This window comes from Paramormyrops kingsleyae, chromosome 6 (assembly GCF_048594095.1).
Source record: "Paramormyrops kingsleyae isolate MSU_618 chromosome 6, PKINGS_0.4, whole genome shotgun sequence".
NCBI lineage: Eukaryota > Metazoa > Chordata > Actinopteri > Osteoglossiformes > Mormyridae > Paramormyrops > Paramormyrops kingsleyae.
The window spans coordinates 10084523-10102976 of record NC_132802.1 but is presented as its reverse complement, the minus strand read 5'-3'; the positions used below and the strand labels follow the sequence as shown (position 1 = coordinate 10102976).

Below are 18454 nucleotides of genomic sequence, written 5' to 3'. Positions count from 1 at the left end.
GGGGGCAAATATGTCAGCTTCTGCCAATCCACGGAGTACCCCCTCCCACCCACCCCGCCATCCTCAGCACCACAACCGAGAAGATACATGGTAATAAGTTCCTAATGGTGAATCATGACACGGTGCCCTTTACGTCTCATCCTCCTACGCATATTTTCTGTGCTCCAGTCAATGTTAATGAGAACGCCTCGCCTGGATCTTAGCGGCCCGCTAAATCTTCCTACGTGTCCGAGTCTATACACTCGCTCATTATTTATGAGTATCCTCAAGTTTGAACCGGATAACTGTGTAGGCTGTAAGCTGGACCTTGTAGCCGGCTTGTTATTCTGACAGGTAATAGGTATCTTTCTCTGAATGCAATAACAACAACCAAAACTTGAGATGGGTTCAATGCACTCAAAGGGGAATGAGTTTTAAACGGCAATAAAGTATTGCAAGACATATAAAACTTTACTGTTTGATCAGTGCCATGGGCCTCCTGTTTTTTTCACCATTTTTTTGTAGCAGAACGGCTACATTTTGAGGATGTAAGTTCTGCCAGGAATAGCTGAGTGTGAAAGTAGAGGGTTAGCACTTAAAGATGCAGGAAGGTGTTAATTTGTGTGTTTTTTTTTTTTTGCATCTCTAAGGTGTGTAAGGAAAGAGGTAGACTGTCTGGAAGACAAGTTCTCTGCATTTTGATAAAAGCATAAGGCTGACAACACAACATTGTGACTAAGTAGCATCAACTGAACATAGCATAACTGTCTGTCTGCAGGTGGGAATTGAGAATATGTACAATTCAATGTAAGACTGCAGCCATTTCCAAATTCCTTAAAAATGGGGGCCTTTGATTTCCGGCATATCTTGTAAATAGAGGGCGGATGTCAGTTAGCTAAGGCGCTTTAAGTAGGAGCAATGACACAGGGTGTTGCAGTGCTTGTCGTCAGATCTCAGAAATCCTTTGTAGAGGAGAGCTCACCTCAGTCAGTGATGGTGTGTTCTGATACGTCGCAGCTGGTTAGTTGTTTCGTTTTGTACTGCATGTGGAATATAGAGGTGAGGGGTAATTACTCCAGACAGTGAGACTTTGAATTTTTGTAACATGCAGACACAAACATCCTTCATAATGATCCCCTGAACTTCTAACAATAATCGCATATACCCTTTGTGGTTATACCATCTCAGGGCTTAGATGGCATTTTCTTGTTGTTTTATATATCTTCTTTCCAAGATCAGTAAGCCTTGTATACCTCTGAAGTATTCAGTATATGTATCAAGCCCAACTACTTGAATTTCCTAAGCCTGGGTTAATGGAACCCCTGTGATTTTTTGTGTAATGTGCTATAGCTGTGTGGAAATCCATAATCAAGACACAAAGGTCATTTGTAACACAAGGGGAGGACCCAGACATGAAATTGTCTTATTTTTTTATTATTTTCCAATAGCGCAGAAAATTGTACCTCAGCTTACAAATAATACCTGTTTTGTTTTCCTGATTGTTTCCCTTGCATTGAAGACCAAAACCGCTGCCCTAAGTTTTCTTACATCTCCACTATTTGGTTAAACCTGTCCCCACATAAAATCCCTGTTCCACCTTCCCTTGCACCTTGTCCTGCTTGCTCTGCCACCTGGAAAATGTCTCATATCATGGCACGGTGGCCGGGTCACTGCAAAGAAGTGCCTATCAGCAGCTACATAGTGTCACTAGGGGAAGAAGCAAAAACCGATTGCATGTTTTCTTAGGTCAGCTGATCACAACTGATTTTGGGATTATACAACGAGACTGGAAAAGGCAACGTTTTATTAAAGAAAAAGGTTACTTGGGCTGAGAAAGGCCCAATGGCACTCAAAAATCAAAGTAATTGCTATGTGGAAAATCGCTTGCTGAACTGCCATATGTCAGTGAGGTGGGGGTTTATTTTGTCATCAAGAAGGTCCTTGGGGGAAGGAAAGAAGTTGTGTAGCTTCAGGGTTCGAGCAATCACCTCATTTTGATGTGTTACATGAATGGCAGTTCCCTGTTATTGAGACAACATGTGACTTAAAACTCCTTAAATTAACCCTGGGACTGTGTGAGTCAGAATGAATAATGCAGCCCTTTACTTGCATACTCCTGGCTGTCACATGCATCTTTCCCTAAGGAAGCTCTTGATTGGCTCACTAGTTCCCCTGGGATGTCAATCAATTAGGAAATCCAATGAGATGAGATAATAGTTTCTGGAGGCAGTCATACATGGGTTGTACTACAGTGTCTACCCATTTTAATTATCTTAAAAAAAAAACTGTCTTCAAGATGATGAATTAGTTCAGAAGTCTCTTGGTTTACACATTGTTGTTAGAAATAATTTGACAGGACTGATGAAGCACTTTTTTTTTTAACTGCTAACTTGCCATAGACGTTGAAATTGATAATCACCAAACACTCCAGAAGTGCCAATATTTTGCACCTTATTTTTTATAAAATATTTAAAGATAAATATAAATCATCCATCAATTTTCCAACTGCTGGTCACCGGGGGCCCAGGAGCTTATGCCAGTGTGTGGAGGGAAGAAGTGGGGGGGTCAGTCCACTGCAGGGAAAATACTCCGAGTGCATTTTAGACACTAATTAACCTAACTGCTTGTCTTTTTGACTGAGCCACCATGCAACCTCATGTAAATCATAAAAGCACTAATTATATTGTCACCTTACCCCAGACAAGCATGTCTACCGAGGATGTTTTATATACTGCCATTTAAACAAGCCCTTGTCCTGAAATAATGAAAGAAATTAACTGGCTCAGTTAAGAAATTTGTTTCGGTCGACAAATCTGAAAGTATAAATATCCTATAATATCCCTTAAGGCTGTTGCATTACAGGCAAACATGGAGGCATATTAATCTCGAGGATGTTTCATTTACGTAATGGGCAGATTTTGACTGAGCCATTGGAGCATTAGAAGGCTTCAGAGTTTGGGCCTCTAACCTCAGTGTGAACGGCTTTGGCACAGATAAGGCCCACGGTCAAACGTCAGAAAATAAATCTGCTGTAGTTGAGGAGGCCTACAACTTATCCATGATGGACTGAAAAAGGGCATCAGGAACGCCAAGCTAAAACATAAACTGCTGATCGAGGAGCACTTCAGGTACAACGCCGACCCCAGATGCATGTGGCAAGTCATGCGGAGTATCGCTGATTCCAGAAGATGAGCTCAACAACTTCTGTGCTTCTTTTGATCAGGACACCAGCCCTGCTCCCAGATGATCAGCCCATCACAGTTTCCATCTCTGATGTTCCAGCTGCTCTGAGCAGAGTTAATGCACATAAGGCTGCTGGCCCTGATAGCATCCCGGGACGTGTGCTTGCACCATGCGCTGGACCAACTGTCCCAAGTTTTTACTGACATCTTCAACCTGTCGTTGGCCCCGGCTGTCATTCTTATGTGGCTCAAAACCACAAACATTGCTGAATGACTTCCTCCCAGTGCCACTCACCCCCATCACCACCAAGTGCTTTGAAAGACTGATCTTGACTCGCCTCAAGTCCAGCTCACCTTCCACACTACAGTCATCCCCTCTAATCTGATCAACAATCTCAAGGACCTCGACATCAGCACCACCCTTTGCACCTGGACGCTTGACTTTCTGACTAACAGAGAAAGTCTGTTAGATTAAACAGCCTCACCTCGTCTCCTCTGACCCTGAACACTGGCATCCCGCAGGGCTGTGTGCTCAGCCCACTTCCCTACTCACGTTTCGCCCATGATTGCGCTCCCGTACATGGATCAAATACCAAAATCAAATTCGCAGATGACACCACCGTGGTAGGACTGATATGTCATTATGACACATCTGTCTACAGGGAGGAAGTCCAACATCTGGCAACTTGGTGTACTGACTGTAACCTTGCCCTCAACAAGAAGACCAAAGAACTTACCGGAAGAACAGAAGCAGCAGACATGTCCTCATTCACATTAATGGTACTGAGGTGTATTCAACTTCAGATCTCAGAGGATCAGTCTTGGTCCTTTAATTCTTCCAGCTTGGTTAAAAAAGGGCAAGAGTGCCTTTATTTTCTGAATAGGCTATAGGAAGTCCGTCTTGTATCCTCAGATCCTAGTGAACTTGTATAGAAACACTATTGAGAACATCCTGACCAGCTGTATTATGGTATGGATTGGCAGCTGCTCCATAGGTGACAGGAAGGCCCTGCGACAGAGTGGGAAAACTGGCGTGAAAACTGCCCAACACGTCATCGGTGTCCTACTCCCAGCCATCGCCGACCTACGCGATGTCTGAGGTGGGCCTGCTGCATCATGGGAGATCCCCACACCCCAACCATGGACTGTTTGCTTTCCTCCCATCAGGAAGTAGCCTGAAGTCTTATACCAGCAGACCCAGGAACAGCTTTTTCCACAATAATCACCGTGCTTAACTCCCAAACCCCGAACTAACCCACTCCCCACACCCCCACACCATGGACCATACTTTTCACACTGTGGCCTCCATCTGTTCTGTTTTGCACATAGTAATCATTTCCAACTGTCTGTACTCACAATATATAATGTATAAAATATTCTTTCATCCCCTTTGCATTTAACTCATGTCAATCCTTAATCCTTTGCACCTTATTTGTAAATATCGCTGACCTGTAGAATATTTGTATTCTCTGTACATACTTTATGTTGCAAAAATCTGGATATCATCCTATATGCTCCTACATGTAAATATTGTCTCATCCACACTATTTTCTACTTTGCACTAATATCATTTGTTAAGGCTGCCTTGCCAACCATTTTAATATTTAAAAATATTTTAAATATATAAAACCTTATATAATTTATTTATATCCCCTCATATAAATATTACCTCATAAGATCCTTATACTACTATTTGCACTTCTGGTTAGATGCAAAATTGCATTGTACATGAACTGGTGTGCAATGACAATAAAGTTGAATCTCAAACACAACAGCATTAAATGATGGATGGAGCAGCTGTATACAAAGCACTATGACAATGTGTCTCTTGTTTTTATTTTGTACTTTTTCCTCGCCATTCGTCTCATACGGGACAGAGCCACTCGAGCGCTGAGCTGTAGCATTACTGACATCAAAGAATCATCTAGTGGGCGTAATTATAAAGTGAGGAAGTGATTCACTGCTTTTTGTTACTCATGAAGTGAGTGAAGATGCGGGCATCTGTTTCAAAAAGTTTTTTTGTATTCAGGGACCAAATGCATGCAGTCTGGATGATTCCAGACTCTTAATGTGTGTGTCTGAGTATGTGTCTTCAACCCTGGGCTCACCAATACAGGGAAATGATTTTTTGGAACCATTACTGACAATGGATAGAAGGAAATAATAATGATGGTATCAGTGTGTAGCGTGGTCTTGTGCCTTTGGCAATATAAATCCTGCCAGGAACCCACAGATGTTCTCATGGGCAAGGCAGCGGGGACAGCTGCTAAGAGAATCCCACATTATCCGCAGAAACCTGGACCCTGGCCAAGGTTTAATTGTCAAGTTGTACTCACAGATATTTTATGGCTTCTGAGAGAATGAGTCTGTCAGACGTCCTGCCTGCGATGCGCTGCAGCTAGCGGTCCACCGCCATCCTCTTATAGCAGCCCCACGTCACCCACTGAAAGCCGTTTTGAGTTGCAGACGGGCGTTTGGACCACGTGCGTCTTCAGAGAGCCGCGTCCGTCTGAGTGACATACGGCATCCAAGCCACCACGGACATATCTGCTCACGGAGCTAAATCTACTTCCTTTTGGCATGAAAGCAGCAGGGCCGGGCCTGCCACTGGAGAGATGGGTATTTGGGGCTCAGCGGCGTTCAAAGGGAACGCAAGAAGAAAGAGGCGAGCACAGCAGCTCCAGTCTTTACCGTGCATCCGAACACAGCCTGCTTTTGATGTAGCATTTTGATGGAGAAGCTGGAGTTAGTACAGAGCTTTCCATTTGGACCCAGGCGGACTTCTGATGGTTTAATGAAATTCTCTGATTGAATAGAGAATGGACCTTTTTAATGTTAAATACTGTTATTTTATTGGCAAACCAATTCATCTGTCCAAAGAGATATATAGTTTTGCCAAATTAAACAGCTGGATGTCTTACTGTGGCAATTTTGCTTAGGGTAACATACATAAATGTTGGAACACCAAAGCCTGCCAAGGACTGAGTGTGCAGCCGTGAGGTTTGAAGTCCTCCTATGCAGAGTTGGCCCAAGCCCATGTTGTGCCCTAGACATTTATGACTACTACCAAGCTTAATGTCTTTTATATCCACATTACACTTCTCTGGTTAAAAAAACATGTATATGTGACATGGGGGAACTGGCTGGGTAAGTAGGCACCCCTTTGCAGTTGGAACACTAAACACTAAACTAAACACTAAACACTAAACATCTATGACACCTACTCCTATGTAACCAATAAACTTCTGGGCGGCGAGTGGCTCGACAGGCTGAGACAGGCTGAGTCTCAGTGCCTGTGATCTGAAGATCACTGGTTTGAGATCTAGCCTTGACAGAATGGCCATATGTCTATGGGGCCCTGAGCAAGGCCCTTAAGACCCTGTGCTGTGACACCCGCAAGTTATGGAGAGCAAGACGGGGAAGGCAGAGACGCAAGTTCCAATGTATTTGTACTTGTGCGTTTGGCTGATAAAGGATTTATCATCAACCTTTATACATTAGCCAATAAGGTGGAGGTCAGGAGCGTGCACCGATTACAGAGCATTGCCACCCTCACCACATGACAATCCACCTCAGGGATGAGAACCTGAGTGCAGCCATGGGACGGTGACACCTCAGCACCACACTAGTCAAAATGGACCAGTGTGAGGTTTTTTCCAGTGGCTGGTATGCCATCCTACCACCAACCCCCAAGTTATTCCCTGTAAGCTGGAGGACCTCCTTATAGGGCTGGGTGTAGATTAACATCATACCCAGGATGAGACAACTGCAGGATAAGGGCCTTGGTCTGGGGCCCAATGGAGCAGAATCACTCTGGGCATTCAAGGGATTAGAACCATCAAGCTTCCAGTTGCTGGCACAGATCCCTGTCCTCAGAGCTCCGACATTAGTCAGTGAACAGTGTTAATTACATTCCTATTTTTCCAAGCAATTTGCAGTTGAGTTGTTTTGATGCAATTAGACTTTTGATTGGGCAATCAGTTGCAGATGTTAATTAAAATATATATCTCTCTGTGCAAGTATTGCAGACTTTTCATGACATTAATATCATTGGCAGTTGATTACATACAGATTTTAAGCTCTTTTCTGGTGTGAAAACTCGATGCTTGGAAATATTGTGAACCACATGGAGTCAGAAGCCATGCATGAGAGTAAACACAGGAAGAGCAGCATGGCTGTTCTGCATGAAAGTGGGCCAAAGGAAGGATGGGCCGCCTGCAAAGGCCTCAGCTACTTGTAGAGGCCTCAGCTACTTGTAGAGGCCTCAGCTACTTGTAGAGGCAAGCTTGAGAATATTCACTGATGGACTTTTTCATTCCTGAGACTGAAAAATGGTGCAGTGTGTTTCCAGTGGGAAGAAGAGTAAGATTTGTTATGGGTGGTGGAGGTTTTGTGGGGGGAAGGTGTCATGGTAGGTTCTCCAAGGGGTGCCATGGCTACTCTCCATAGCCATAGCCAGAAATGCATTTCGCCGTGGGGGGCAACAAATTTTGAGGGGGGCTAAATCTCATTTTCTTGCTACTTGGCTATGTGTCTGGTTGGGAGCAAAAGCAAATTTGGGGCCGGGGGTGGGTTGTAATTTTACTGCTAAGTACAATTAAGACATGACAAACAACCAGCGTGATTTAACAAAAACGTGGCAATAGGTCCACTCACTAAGTGGGTAAGCAGGTCTCTGCAGGTCAATTCAAAAATCCTTCTTTGACCAAGCAGCTTCCTCTCACAAGACTGAAATCGTGCTTTGTTGCCAGAGCCCTGCTTATACTGCTTATGATGCACAGGGGAGAGTGAAAAGGTTTTTAACTACCAAAAAATGGGGATTTAAACTCCGCAGAGACCTCTGTGGCAGGCCTGACCATGACCTGGTGTAAACGACGAGGCAGTATGAATAGACTGAAACAGCACTGATAGTGGATTTTTGGTCACTTCGCATATTGACGCTTTATGTCACCAGCACACAATGTGGTCAGTGTGACACCTCGCCCTCTGTCTCCTGTAGTGGCGGCGGCGGACATTTATAGGTGGACCATTTTGGAACGAGATGATTTATAATGAGTTGGAGAGTGGGCATCTATCGGGTAATGGGCAGGTTTCTATGGAAACCAGGTTAGATTTGAAGGCACTTGAAGAACAACCCCGGGGCTCTCTGACTCCGCTTCACAACATGGCTTAATTAAATTTGTTGCTCTGATGACATATTTCATATGGCCAAGCTTTCTGTGTGCAGAGAGAAACTGAGAATCCAGTCCTTCTCTGTAGGCAGAGGAGCATATTAGAATCTCCTGTTTCAACAGTCAGAATTTGCATGATCTTCGCAAATTCAAGTTTAGCTTGATAGCAGTATAGCTGAAGTATAATTTTCGTTAGATGATCACAGGAACGGGATATTAAGGCTGTAAGAAAACTGCAGACGATGAAAGTGTTTTAGCATGTAATCTTCGAGCCCAATAGCATGCGTGTAAATGGTATTGTATCTGCATTAAAAGCCACAGGGAGATTCCTTCGGCGTGTGTATGTCTCAGCAGATTGCTGATCCATGAAATTGCACATGGTCTGTTTTTGAACGAATCTGGCATTTGGTGTTTGCCTGTTATGTGGGCAATTGAAATGACTGAAAGACTATATTCCCTGCAGCCTTGTGGCATTCATTTCTTTTCATTCACAGATATGCTCTTGCATAAGCCATTAAGTTCATTACAATGTGTGCCCTCTTAAACTACGGAAGTCCAATTTCTAGCAGCTTAAACCAATTTAATTAGTGTGTGTAGAAGTGGATTAGTTCCCGGAATGCTAAATATTACTGCCTAGTAGAAATATGCTCATGGTTTCTTTCCTCTTTAATCAGCGTTATCTGTCCCAGATATATAGTACCTTGTTTCCAATCTAAACAGAACCATTATCCTTTGCCTTACAACAAGTGGAAAATCATTTAAATGGTCACATTTGAATAGATATTGATTTGTAAGCAATGATGAGAAAGTTGTGAAAGCAACAGCCCAAAATACAGTAGTTGTGCACGCCTGTTCATTCTGCACTCGTGTAATACCTGATTCTCCACACTTAGATGCTTCTCTTTGTCTTTTTTTCTTGTTTTTTTGGACCAGGCTCCACTTTTCCACAATAGTGAAAGATCCACCACAGGACGTCGATATATTCTACCGTTTCCCCCAATAATGAAAGCTTTTGGAAAATTCCTCTTGATTGATCTGAGGGCAGGTTCATCTTGGTGGAAGACATTGTTAATTGAGCTCCGCATCTCACGCCAGGACTCTCTCACACTGTCAGGGCACCCTGACCCGCTGGGAGCTGGTTCTGGTTCATTAGGCATACAGTACTTGTCTCAGGAACTGGGCCATGACACATGCTCTGCTCCCCTCCGCTACAATCGGCCAATAAGTGCAGACTGAGGTCTCTAAGTTGGAAGCAAATTATCGGGATTATGGAAACATTGTATTATTAACACCTGATCGCGTAAACACAATTGCGATGAATAGTGACTCAAACGGCACTCTAACAGTTTGCTAAATAAAAACAAAATCAGTATTATAGCATTGTCTTTCATTTTACGGTAGTTAAACTGTAATCTTCATCCCCATTGCCTGAGTTGTGGATTGGGTGCGCCTTTCATATGCTGCCAGTTTAGCCATGGATGGCGGAACACATTTGAAAAAGGTGGGGGGGGGGTGGATGAGATTGGGGGGGGGGGGGGGGGGGGGACAGTCATGTCCACTTGTCTGCTTTTGAAAAACTCTGCAATAACCTTTTGTTTTAAAAACCACAGATATAACCTGGGCTTTAATTAGTATAAGTTTTGATTATTTGTACAGGTAAGTAATTTTTTTGCGATTGCTCATGGCTCCGTTCGATGCTCCGCGACTCATGAATGCAGCTGAGCATTTGCGGCTCTGCTCTGTTTTTACCGTACCTGGAGGAGCAGCATCTCATGTCAAGGTATTGTGGGTCTGCCTGTTAAAACATTCCCCGTCTGAGTGAGCACCAGAGGAAAGAGATGAAAATAAACCCGCCGATCACACATGAATATGTGACCAGCGGGCTTTAAAAAATGTTATGTGTGTTGTGGTGTTTTCTGTCAAAGTAGAAACAGTAAGTCAAGGAAATGAGTCAACAGAGAGTTACAAATCCTACGTTGTGTAAAATCTTGTCCCAGGTAGGGATACACGCTCAGAAAAAGGATACCAATTTGTACCTTTGCTTGTTACTGGGGCTGTACCCTCAAGGGTCTGCGAGTTGTACCAATATCTGTAGGTAATTATACCTTTTACAGTACAGAAATGGACTCCGAGGAACATTTTTGTACTATTGGGGGTGCATTAATGTTGTTTGTACCATGGGGAGTCCATTTCTGTCCCTTAAAAGGTACAGAATTGTAAGGTACAGCCCCAGTGACAAGCAAAAGTACAAACCGGTATCCTTTTTTCTGATGGTGTATGCCATGCACTCACTCCATCAGGGACTCTGCTCAATTTATCGCAGGATTCGGTTGAATCCCCAGTTCAGCGAAAACCTCATTTGAAGGCAGCTAAAACCTCGGGCAAAATGTATGTCATGCATTACAACTTGCTGAAACCCAACATGAGGAAAAGCATGCAGTTTGTCTTCAGATTTGTCATATTAAGTGTGATAAGGGACCGAAAATTCACCCCTCCAATCAATCTTATTACTGCTCATCCTAGACAGGGTCCTGGGCAGGCCAGGGGAGATATGCCCTGGATGGCATGCCAACCCGTCACAGGGCACATACACAGCACAGACGTGCATGCTGGGAAATTCAGAATTAGCCAACCTACATGCGTCTGGACATTGTGAGAAAATAGCCGCAGGCAACTTACACAACAGTGAACATAAATATTATACACACACAACAGAAGGAGAGATTCAGGCCCCCAGCCTTGGAGGAATGAGACAATAGTGCTACCTGCTGAGTCACTGTGGCACTCAAGGGCCACATCATTAAGCTGTTTTTAGTGACTCTCGACTTCAGGGTTAAGCTTAATAAGTTCAACCTGCTGTTGAGTTGCTGGAATAGGGAAATTATTATTACACAAATTGTTTGTAAAAGGTGAGTGCTTTCTGCATATGCATTTCAGCGCCCATGGGGATCACAGGTCAGAGAGTGACCAGGGCTAATCATTGTTGCAGATTTCTCGACCATATGGCTCCTGAATAATTAAAACTATAAAACCTTATTTAATTACGAGGTACAGCCTTGGGTTTCAGGTGCAGTGTTCAACATATGCTTAGCAATTTGCATTTAATTTAACATATAAAAGAACATTAAAAAACAGTTTTGCTTGCGATGAAACGAAAGCCACTCAGGAGTACTTAAATGTGGGTTTGTGTGCATTTGTGTGTTAGATATCTTTAATATAATTTGTTAAATCAAAATGCAGGCAAAATTCCATGAGATGCAGTTCAGGCATCAATTATGGTTCAATCATGTGACAATCCAAGCTGCTCTGATGAAAGGAAAGATGATACCAGACACGATGCAAACAAAAACAGGGAGTCAAAGTGTAAATCGGGCTAACAAATTTCTAGTGGCAAAGATAATGAGTTATTCAGAATCAGGGAAATGTATTTAAAGGCCAACAGTGTTCCCTCTGTGTGAGTCACGACAGAGCTGGCTTTTCTGAATTACAATGTATATCTCCAGTGGGCCCAAATGGTAAGGCTGGTGGGTCCTCTGTGCCATTATCCTTTGCAAACACATAAATGATAATCATAGAAATGAGACCTTTGTCCCATTTCCCCCATTCAGAGTCCCTGCTTCTGACAACCCCCCGTGACAGATTTGCACATTGCTGCAGTTTCCCAGAATGAATAGGGTCCCTTTGAAAATGGGCATTTACCGATCGTAACTATAATTACATCTTGGTGTGTCTGCAAGTCAAAGCCAGTAAATGCCACTGTGGTATTACTGGGGTTTATGTGACCGCACATGTCTTCTTGTTTGTAGCAGTGTTTTTCAAGCAGGGTGACTTGAAGCTGAAGCAGATTTTTCAATTTTGGATGCTAAATCGCAGCTTTGCTACTTCATTCATGCAGATCTTCTGTGTTTGTCCTTCTCAGTTGACTATTATTAAGCAAAACAATTAATTCTAAAGTAATTTTAAACACCCCTATGGTGTAATCAAATGCTAACGTTCCTTTTTATATAAAAAAAAAGTCTCAGCATGTGGAAGGTGCTTGTGTGGGGTTTTTGTGTTGTAGGTTGTGGACATTTAGGGTAAGATACTACAGTTGTGGGAACTACAATATTTAAATATTAAGCAGATACATTGTGGAATTGGAACACAAACGCACCTCACGGTACTCAGGACTGAAGTAAAAACATCTTCTTTTATTGAATGTATATGGTCTAATTTATAAACTCTTCCTGTGTTATAACATCAGTGCTTCCTGTCTCACCTCTTGTAATATTCAAACTTAATGCACGCTGTACATTAGAAGTGTCATGCTGTTTATCAAATGACACCCAAGGCTAATGGGTAGATTATCTGTCATCTTAAAATGAATATCAAAAGAGCTAGAAGTGTAGTTAATGATTGATAAGTACCAAGTCTATTTAATTAGCAAAGAGCCCTCTTTATTAGCAAGCCACTCCATGGGTTTAATATGGCTGGGAATTGCATATTATTTTTCACAGAGGGATTAAACTTATCAAGTACCAGGCTGGAATTCAAAATTACTCTGATTACTGGAGGATTGCTGTAATTTTTATACAAAAGCAAATAAAAAGATCATTTAATTAATATTTTAGCTGGGCAGATGGATCCGCTTAGCTATAGGCACAGAGGTAGTTCATCAAATCCCTTTGTCTTAACCAATTAAACTTCTATGTAACAACTGTTTATTGTTTGTTAATAATTAATTATATCTCAATTATTAACAATACTCCAAATATTGATATAGCTAGATACGAGTATAGTTTTATTTTGTGACTGAGGGTCACAACAACGTTGCTGCTAAAGATTTTGCCACTTGAAGCAGAATACAAAAAAATGAAATAAACACGACCTTTGTTGTGTTGCGGAATTATAAAATGACAACATGCAATTCCAATGAACTGGAGGCTGTGAATTTCTCTTACTATGTGACAGTGAGTGAACGTGTGCGAGTAAATACCCACTGATAGCTTAACAGGTTAGAGGACTGCCGGTCATGATCTCTATGACTGAAATTATTATTTTTTATTGATAGCAAAAATTTTGCAGAACTAGATGGAAGCCTTAAAGCTTAATACTACTCCGGAATTTAATGGTGAGATACTCTTAGTAACACATTAACAGTCATGGCAGGACAGCACAATGCTGATGGTTTTATTGATCTTCATGAATAATGAAACGGGGCTTACAGATTTGTAACATCAATGTCACACATGACTGCTAAAATTCAATTAGGGAGTAACTCCCTGCTATGTGTAATTAGCTGAAGACTATCGATTTTTCTTTACTTTATATACTTTCGGTTTACTATTTGCTAATAGCAAGCAAAAAATAACAGAAAAATGCTTAAAAAACATAATTTTCTTCTCATATGCATGTTAAAATCAACACAGTCATCACATAATACTCAACAATATAATCCTTCAATGTTGTGCAGTTAACAAAATGTTTATTTGCTGTACGGCAACTGATCATATGTGCTTCTTGTCAGCTACTGTACATTATGAGATAAACAGATTGGTCATTGAAGAATTCCAGAAGACCAACTCTACTACTATAACTACCCTTAGCCAGTGTCGGGGTAAAGGGAACAGGCCAAAATTATTACATTATTCTATTATATTATAATATTATGCTCTCTCACACACTTATGCTCATGCAAATAAATATTACAAAATGAATATATAGAATAGAATCTCCAAATTTGGTGTTAGAAGGAGAAACAAACCAGTGTTTTACTTTGAGTATCCAAAATCGTATTCAAGAATTTCTTTTAAAAGTTAATGCTTAAATTGCACTTTGGGTCTTTTTTTTTTTTTAAAGCAACTTTAGCTACATAATTTGAAAAGTAACAATAAATAGGGGACACAAATAATGTAATAGTACATGTGCTTACTTAATGCATTAATTAACAAGTAACTAAGTGTTAGTTCATCATTAATAAGTTATGACATAATTAATGCAGGAACTATATTAGTTAGTTAACTAATTAGTCAACTGTTAACTGTTCTAGCATGGAATACATGAACCGCAATGATTGATTAATGATGAACAAATATGACGTGACTAGCACTTAGTTAATGCATTAAGTAAACATGTGCTACTACCTTTTTATTTACTTTTTATTTACTCCATCTAGCCTTGACTAAAAAGATTACACTGTTAGGCCAGAGACTGGGTGCGAGGCCCTTCCAAAAACGGGGAAGTCAGGTGACCTGGTTTTCTTTGCTTCTGCTTTCCTCATTTTCAACAATGTCTATTGATGGCCGTCATCTTATTATTTGCTTTGTTTTGCCGCCAGGAATCCAGGCCCCAGTTTGACAGGGGTCCCTAAATCCCTAATGCCCCCCCATTTACTTGACTTGCGCTGATTTGCTCTGACACATTTGTCCTGTGTTATTTTTATTCCATGAGCTCTTTTATTTGGTTTTGCAACACATTTCCTGCTGACCCCAAACTCACCCTGTCCCCTTCCAACCATGAAAAATAAAAAATATTAATAAACCAGTTTCCTGCTTCTGGATCTAGATGTCATGTGGTCACAGTTTGAACTATATCTCACAGTAAGGTTAAGAATGTTATAAAGTTCAGAGAAAAAGTTTTTTTTCTTAAATAAGTTTTAGATTGACCACTCTTGAACTTTCCCCTTGCACTATTACATCAAATACTTACCTTTTAAATGTTTATGATCTTAAAAATATACATTTCATGCTCCCGTGCCTAACTTACATCTTCAGGTACTGGAATCCATTCTCCCGATGTCACTTTAATTTAATGTGCAGCTTACAGGTTCACATTATTGACTGTTATGTTCCAGCATAAATGAAATCAAGGTTTGTAACAACGTATTATGTAATAACTCGACAAAGAAAGAATGAAGACATCCATTTTGTTTATTACATAATGCACTGCATTATTACATCATCATGAAAATTACAACATCAGCATTTTGTAATAACCTCACAATATATGATTTATTACAAAATGTGGGGAAATTTGTCACATATTACATTCAAGCTGTCTATTATAAAATGTGGCAGATAATTACAAAATGCAGTTGGTATTGCATGATGAAGTGAAAATTTGTTGCATTTTGTTATTACATAATGTGGTGTTATTACATAATGCATTGTTACAAGGTTTAGGATCTGAATGGCTAACTGAATGGCGTGTGGTATGGATGAAACAATACATTTTTTTCCCATAAAATTAGCTTTGTAATTCAAGATATATACATTGAGGGTTAATGTGACTTCTATTTCTCATCCTAAGGTTAACATTAAATTAGTTAATTTTAGTTAAATGTGCAACAGTTCACAAAATAATGCGTATATGTATGTATTTTGACTGTGGCTCTTTTCTTTGTTTCTTCCTCCATCGTCTGCCATGGCCGTCGCCATCTGCCCGTCCATATTGTGCGCCCCCCCCCCCCGTTCCTCCCCCTGGCCCACATCCAGAGCTCTCCTTCGGCCTCCTGCTTGTGGTGTGTGTGTCGTGCAGCCTGGCCCTGCTGGGACTCTGGGCCTTCGCCTCCTGGAAGCTGTGCTGGGTGCCGTGGCGGCACAAGGCCCCATCCTCCGGCTCCGCCCCCTTCGCTCCGGGCTGCCCCCGTGAAGGCGACACAGAAGGCCCCCTCCCCGGCGACCTCCAGACGGGCATCATGGCGACAGAGAAGCTGAAGGAGCCTTCGGACTCCACGGGCTTCCTGGAGGCGGCGGTGAAGATCAGCCACACTTCGCCGGACATCCCGGCTGAGGTTCAGCTCTCCATGAAGGAGCACTTCCTGCGGCGCGCTCAGCGCATGCAGAGGCAGACCACCGAACCCGCCTCCTCCACCAGGTCTGCCACACACACTGCCACCCCATCTGGAGCCTCTTCAATGCCCAGAGCAAAGGCTCCTTCGGCCCGCTTTAGGGGCTGATCAGGGGATTTGCACTAAAACACTTTTCATAAATTAAAGTCAGCACAGGGAAGTCATGAATTGCAAATAAGAGCACTCTCTTCAACTAAGAGGACGGGCACTCAAACAAAAATATGTATTTTTTAAAAAAAACACACACATAATGATTATCAGAGTCGATTTGAGGGACTATGGGGATCTAGTCAAAATTCTCTATGTGGCCCTCTAACACACCCCACCTGACTTGGTAAAATTTATGACTATTATTTTAACATGAAGTCTAAATTAATAATATCAACAAAAATAACTTAATAAACACAATCCATTTATTTTCAATATGAAAGACAGTATACACAAATAAAGCAGATTTGATGTTGCAGTTTTCTACACAATCGGCCGCCCTTGGGGGGCCCTCCAAGCTCCGGGGCCCCTGGTAATTGTCTGCCTTGGCTGTCCTGTCCCTATGCCTCTGACGATTACCATTTTGTGGTCTTTCTGCTTCTGCAGAATGACAATGATTTCCTTACCAGCTTTCAAAGATGTTTGCTTTGCATTTTTAAATAGCAATTAGTTTAATGACATTGACAGTGTAGACAAATTCTTCTAAAAAAAAAACTGCTCTCAAAACCATTAACGTTGCTATAAATATCTAACTGATGAAACATACAAAAGCACACACAGTATGTGTGCTCCATACTATGCGATCGTTAGAATGTACATTCAATCTAAATGTTTTCGCTGTTATACAAGCCTATATTGCACATGATCTAGGAACAAGCAGGGAAAAAAAATCAGTTTCATAACGCTGCAAATTTTAATTTGTGGAGGGGAAAACGGAAGAAATTTTTAGCTTTGTGTGTGTATATCAATAAATATCATGGTGGAGAATGCGGTTTTTGAGAAGAGTTACTTATTTTATATATGTTATACTGTATATATTTTATATTCACTTATATGTTTCTTTGTCTCTCCACATTGGGGAACTGAGGTTTGCGTAAATTCAAATGAGATTTGCTGACTCACAGCTTTCTGAGAAACCTGACGATTTTCAACTAATTCCTAAATCCATTTTCCTATGACTTTTTCAAAGGCACAGCTCCTTTAAGAGACACCTTCCCCGCCAAATGCAGGTGGCCAGCCTGGACCTGGGAAATGACTACGTGGATGCAGACCTAAACGAGCAGCCCACCAGCATCGGTCGTATCAAACCTGAGCTCTACGTGCAGAAGACGCAGGAGACAGAAGATGCCTCCAAGAATGGTGGAAAGACTTGTGGCAAGATCAACTTCTCCCTCAGGTACGACTACGAGAATGAGGCTCTCCTGGTGAACATCCTCAAAGCCTTCGACCTACCTGCCAAAGATTTATGTGGCAGCTCGGACCCCTACGTCAAGATCTACCTGCTTCCTGACCGCAAGCAGAAGTATCAGACACGTGTCCACAGGAAGACCCTGAACCCAACTTTTGACGAGTCCTTCCAGTTTCCAGTGCCCTACGAAGAGTTGAGCAGCAGGAAGCTCCACTTGACCGTGTTTGACTTTGACCGGTTTTCCCGCCATGATATGATTGGCGAGGTGATAGTGGACAATTTGTTTGAAGCGTCAGACCTCTCCAGGGAAACGTCAATTTGGAAGGACATCCAATACGCTACCACAGTAAGAAAAATCTACTTCTTTTTTCTCACATAAACATAATACGAAAGTTTGTCCGCTAGTGGTATTTTGCATGATTAGCCTGAAACCCACTTTTTGTAAATATTTTAAATTGTGTTTGATTTTGAAACAAATTTTGTCCCATGGCTATCATACCACTATCATACCAGTATACCACAATAAATTAAGCTCAGACCATGAGGCAAAATCATATGATAAGCTTATCCTGCACCCAAATATCCAAAGGGTAACAACAGTTGATAGTCAGACAAAATTTACATTTTAGTTTATCTGTGGAAAAATGTCTGCAGGAGATGATTCAAGTTTCCCTCAGAATAGCAACACAAAGGATGCTTGAAAACTGGATTTGTAAAATTATCTTGCGAGATAAAGTAAAACAGATTTAAGTTGTTGGCTGCACTGGATTCAAATTTCAAAAGACAATCATGAATCTGAAAGAGTGTTTTATCTTGATTGTTGCTCATTCATTAGTGGGAACTTCAAAGCTAAGCCTGATATTATGCTGCATTTAAACTGGTCTAGATGAAATTACTG

At 41.6% G+C, this 18454-nt stretch overlaps 1 protein-coding gene across 3 annotated transcripts in view; it reads left to right on the top strand.

Moving 5' to 3' along the window:
- Positions 1 to 18454, top strand: part of syt6a (synaptotagmin VIa) — a 34968-nt gene that overhangs the window by 3590 nt on the left and 12924 nt on the right. For 2 of the 3 annotated variants that reach the window (XM_072713624.1, XM_072713623.1), the window contains exons 2-3: positions 15805 to 16186; positions 17338 to 17902. In XM_072713624.1, coding sequence (XP_072569725.1) covers positions 16008 to 16186; positions 17338 to 17902 — 744 coding nt within the window. In that variant the 5' untranslated portion in view covers positions 15805 to 16007. Of the gene's footprint in view, positions 1 to 15804; positions 16187 to 17337; positions 17903 to 18454 lie in introns of those variants that run through there. The other variant, XM_072713625.1, reaches the window with a different exon arrangement.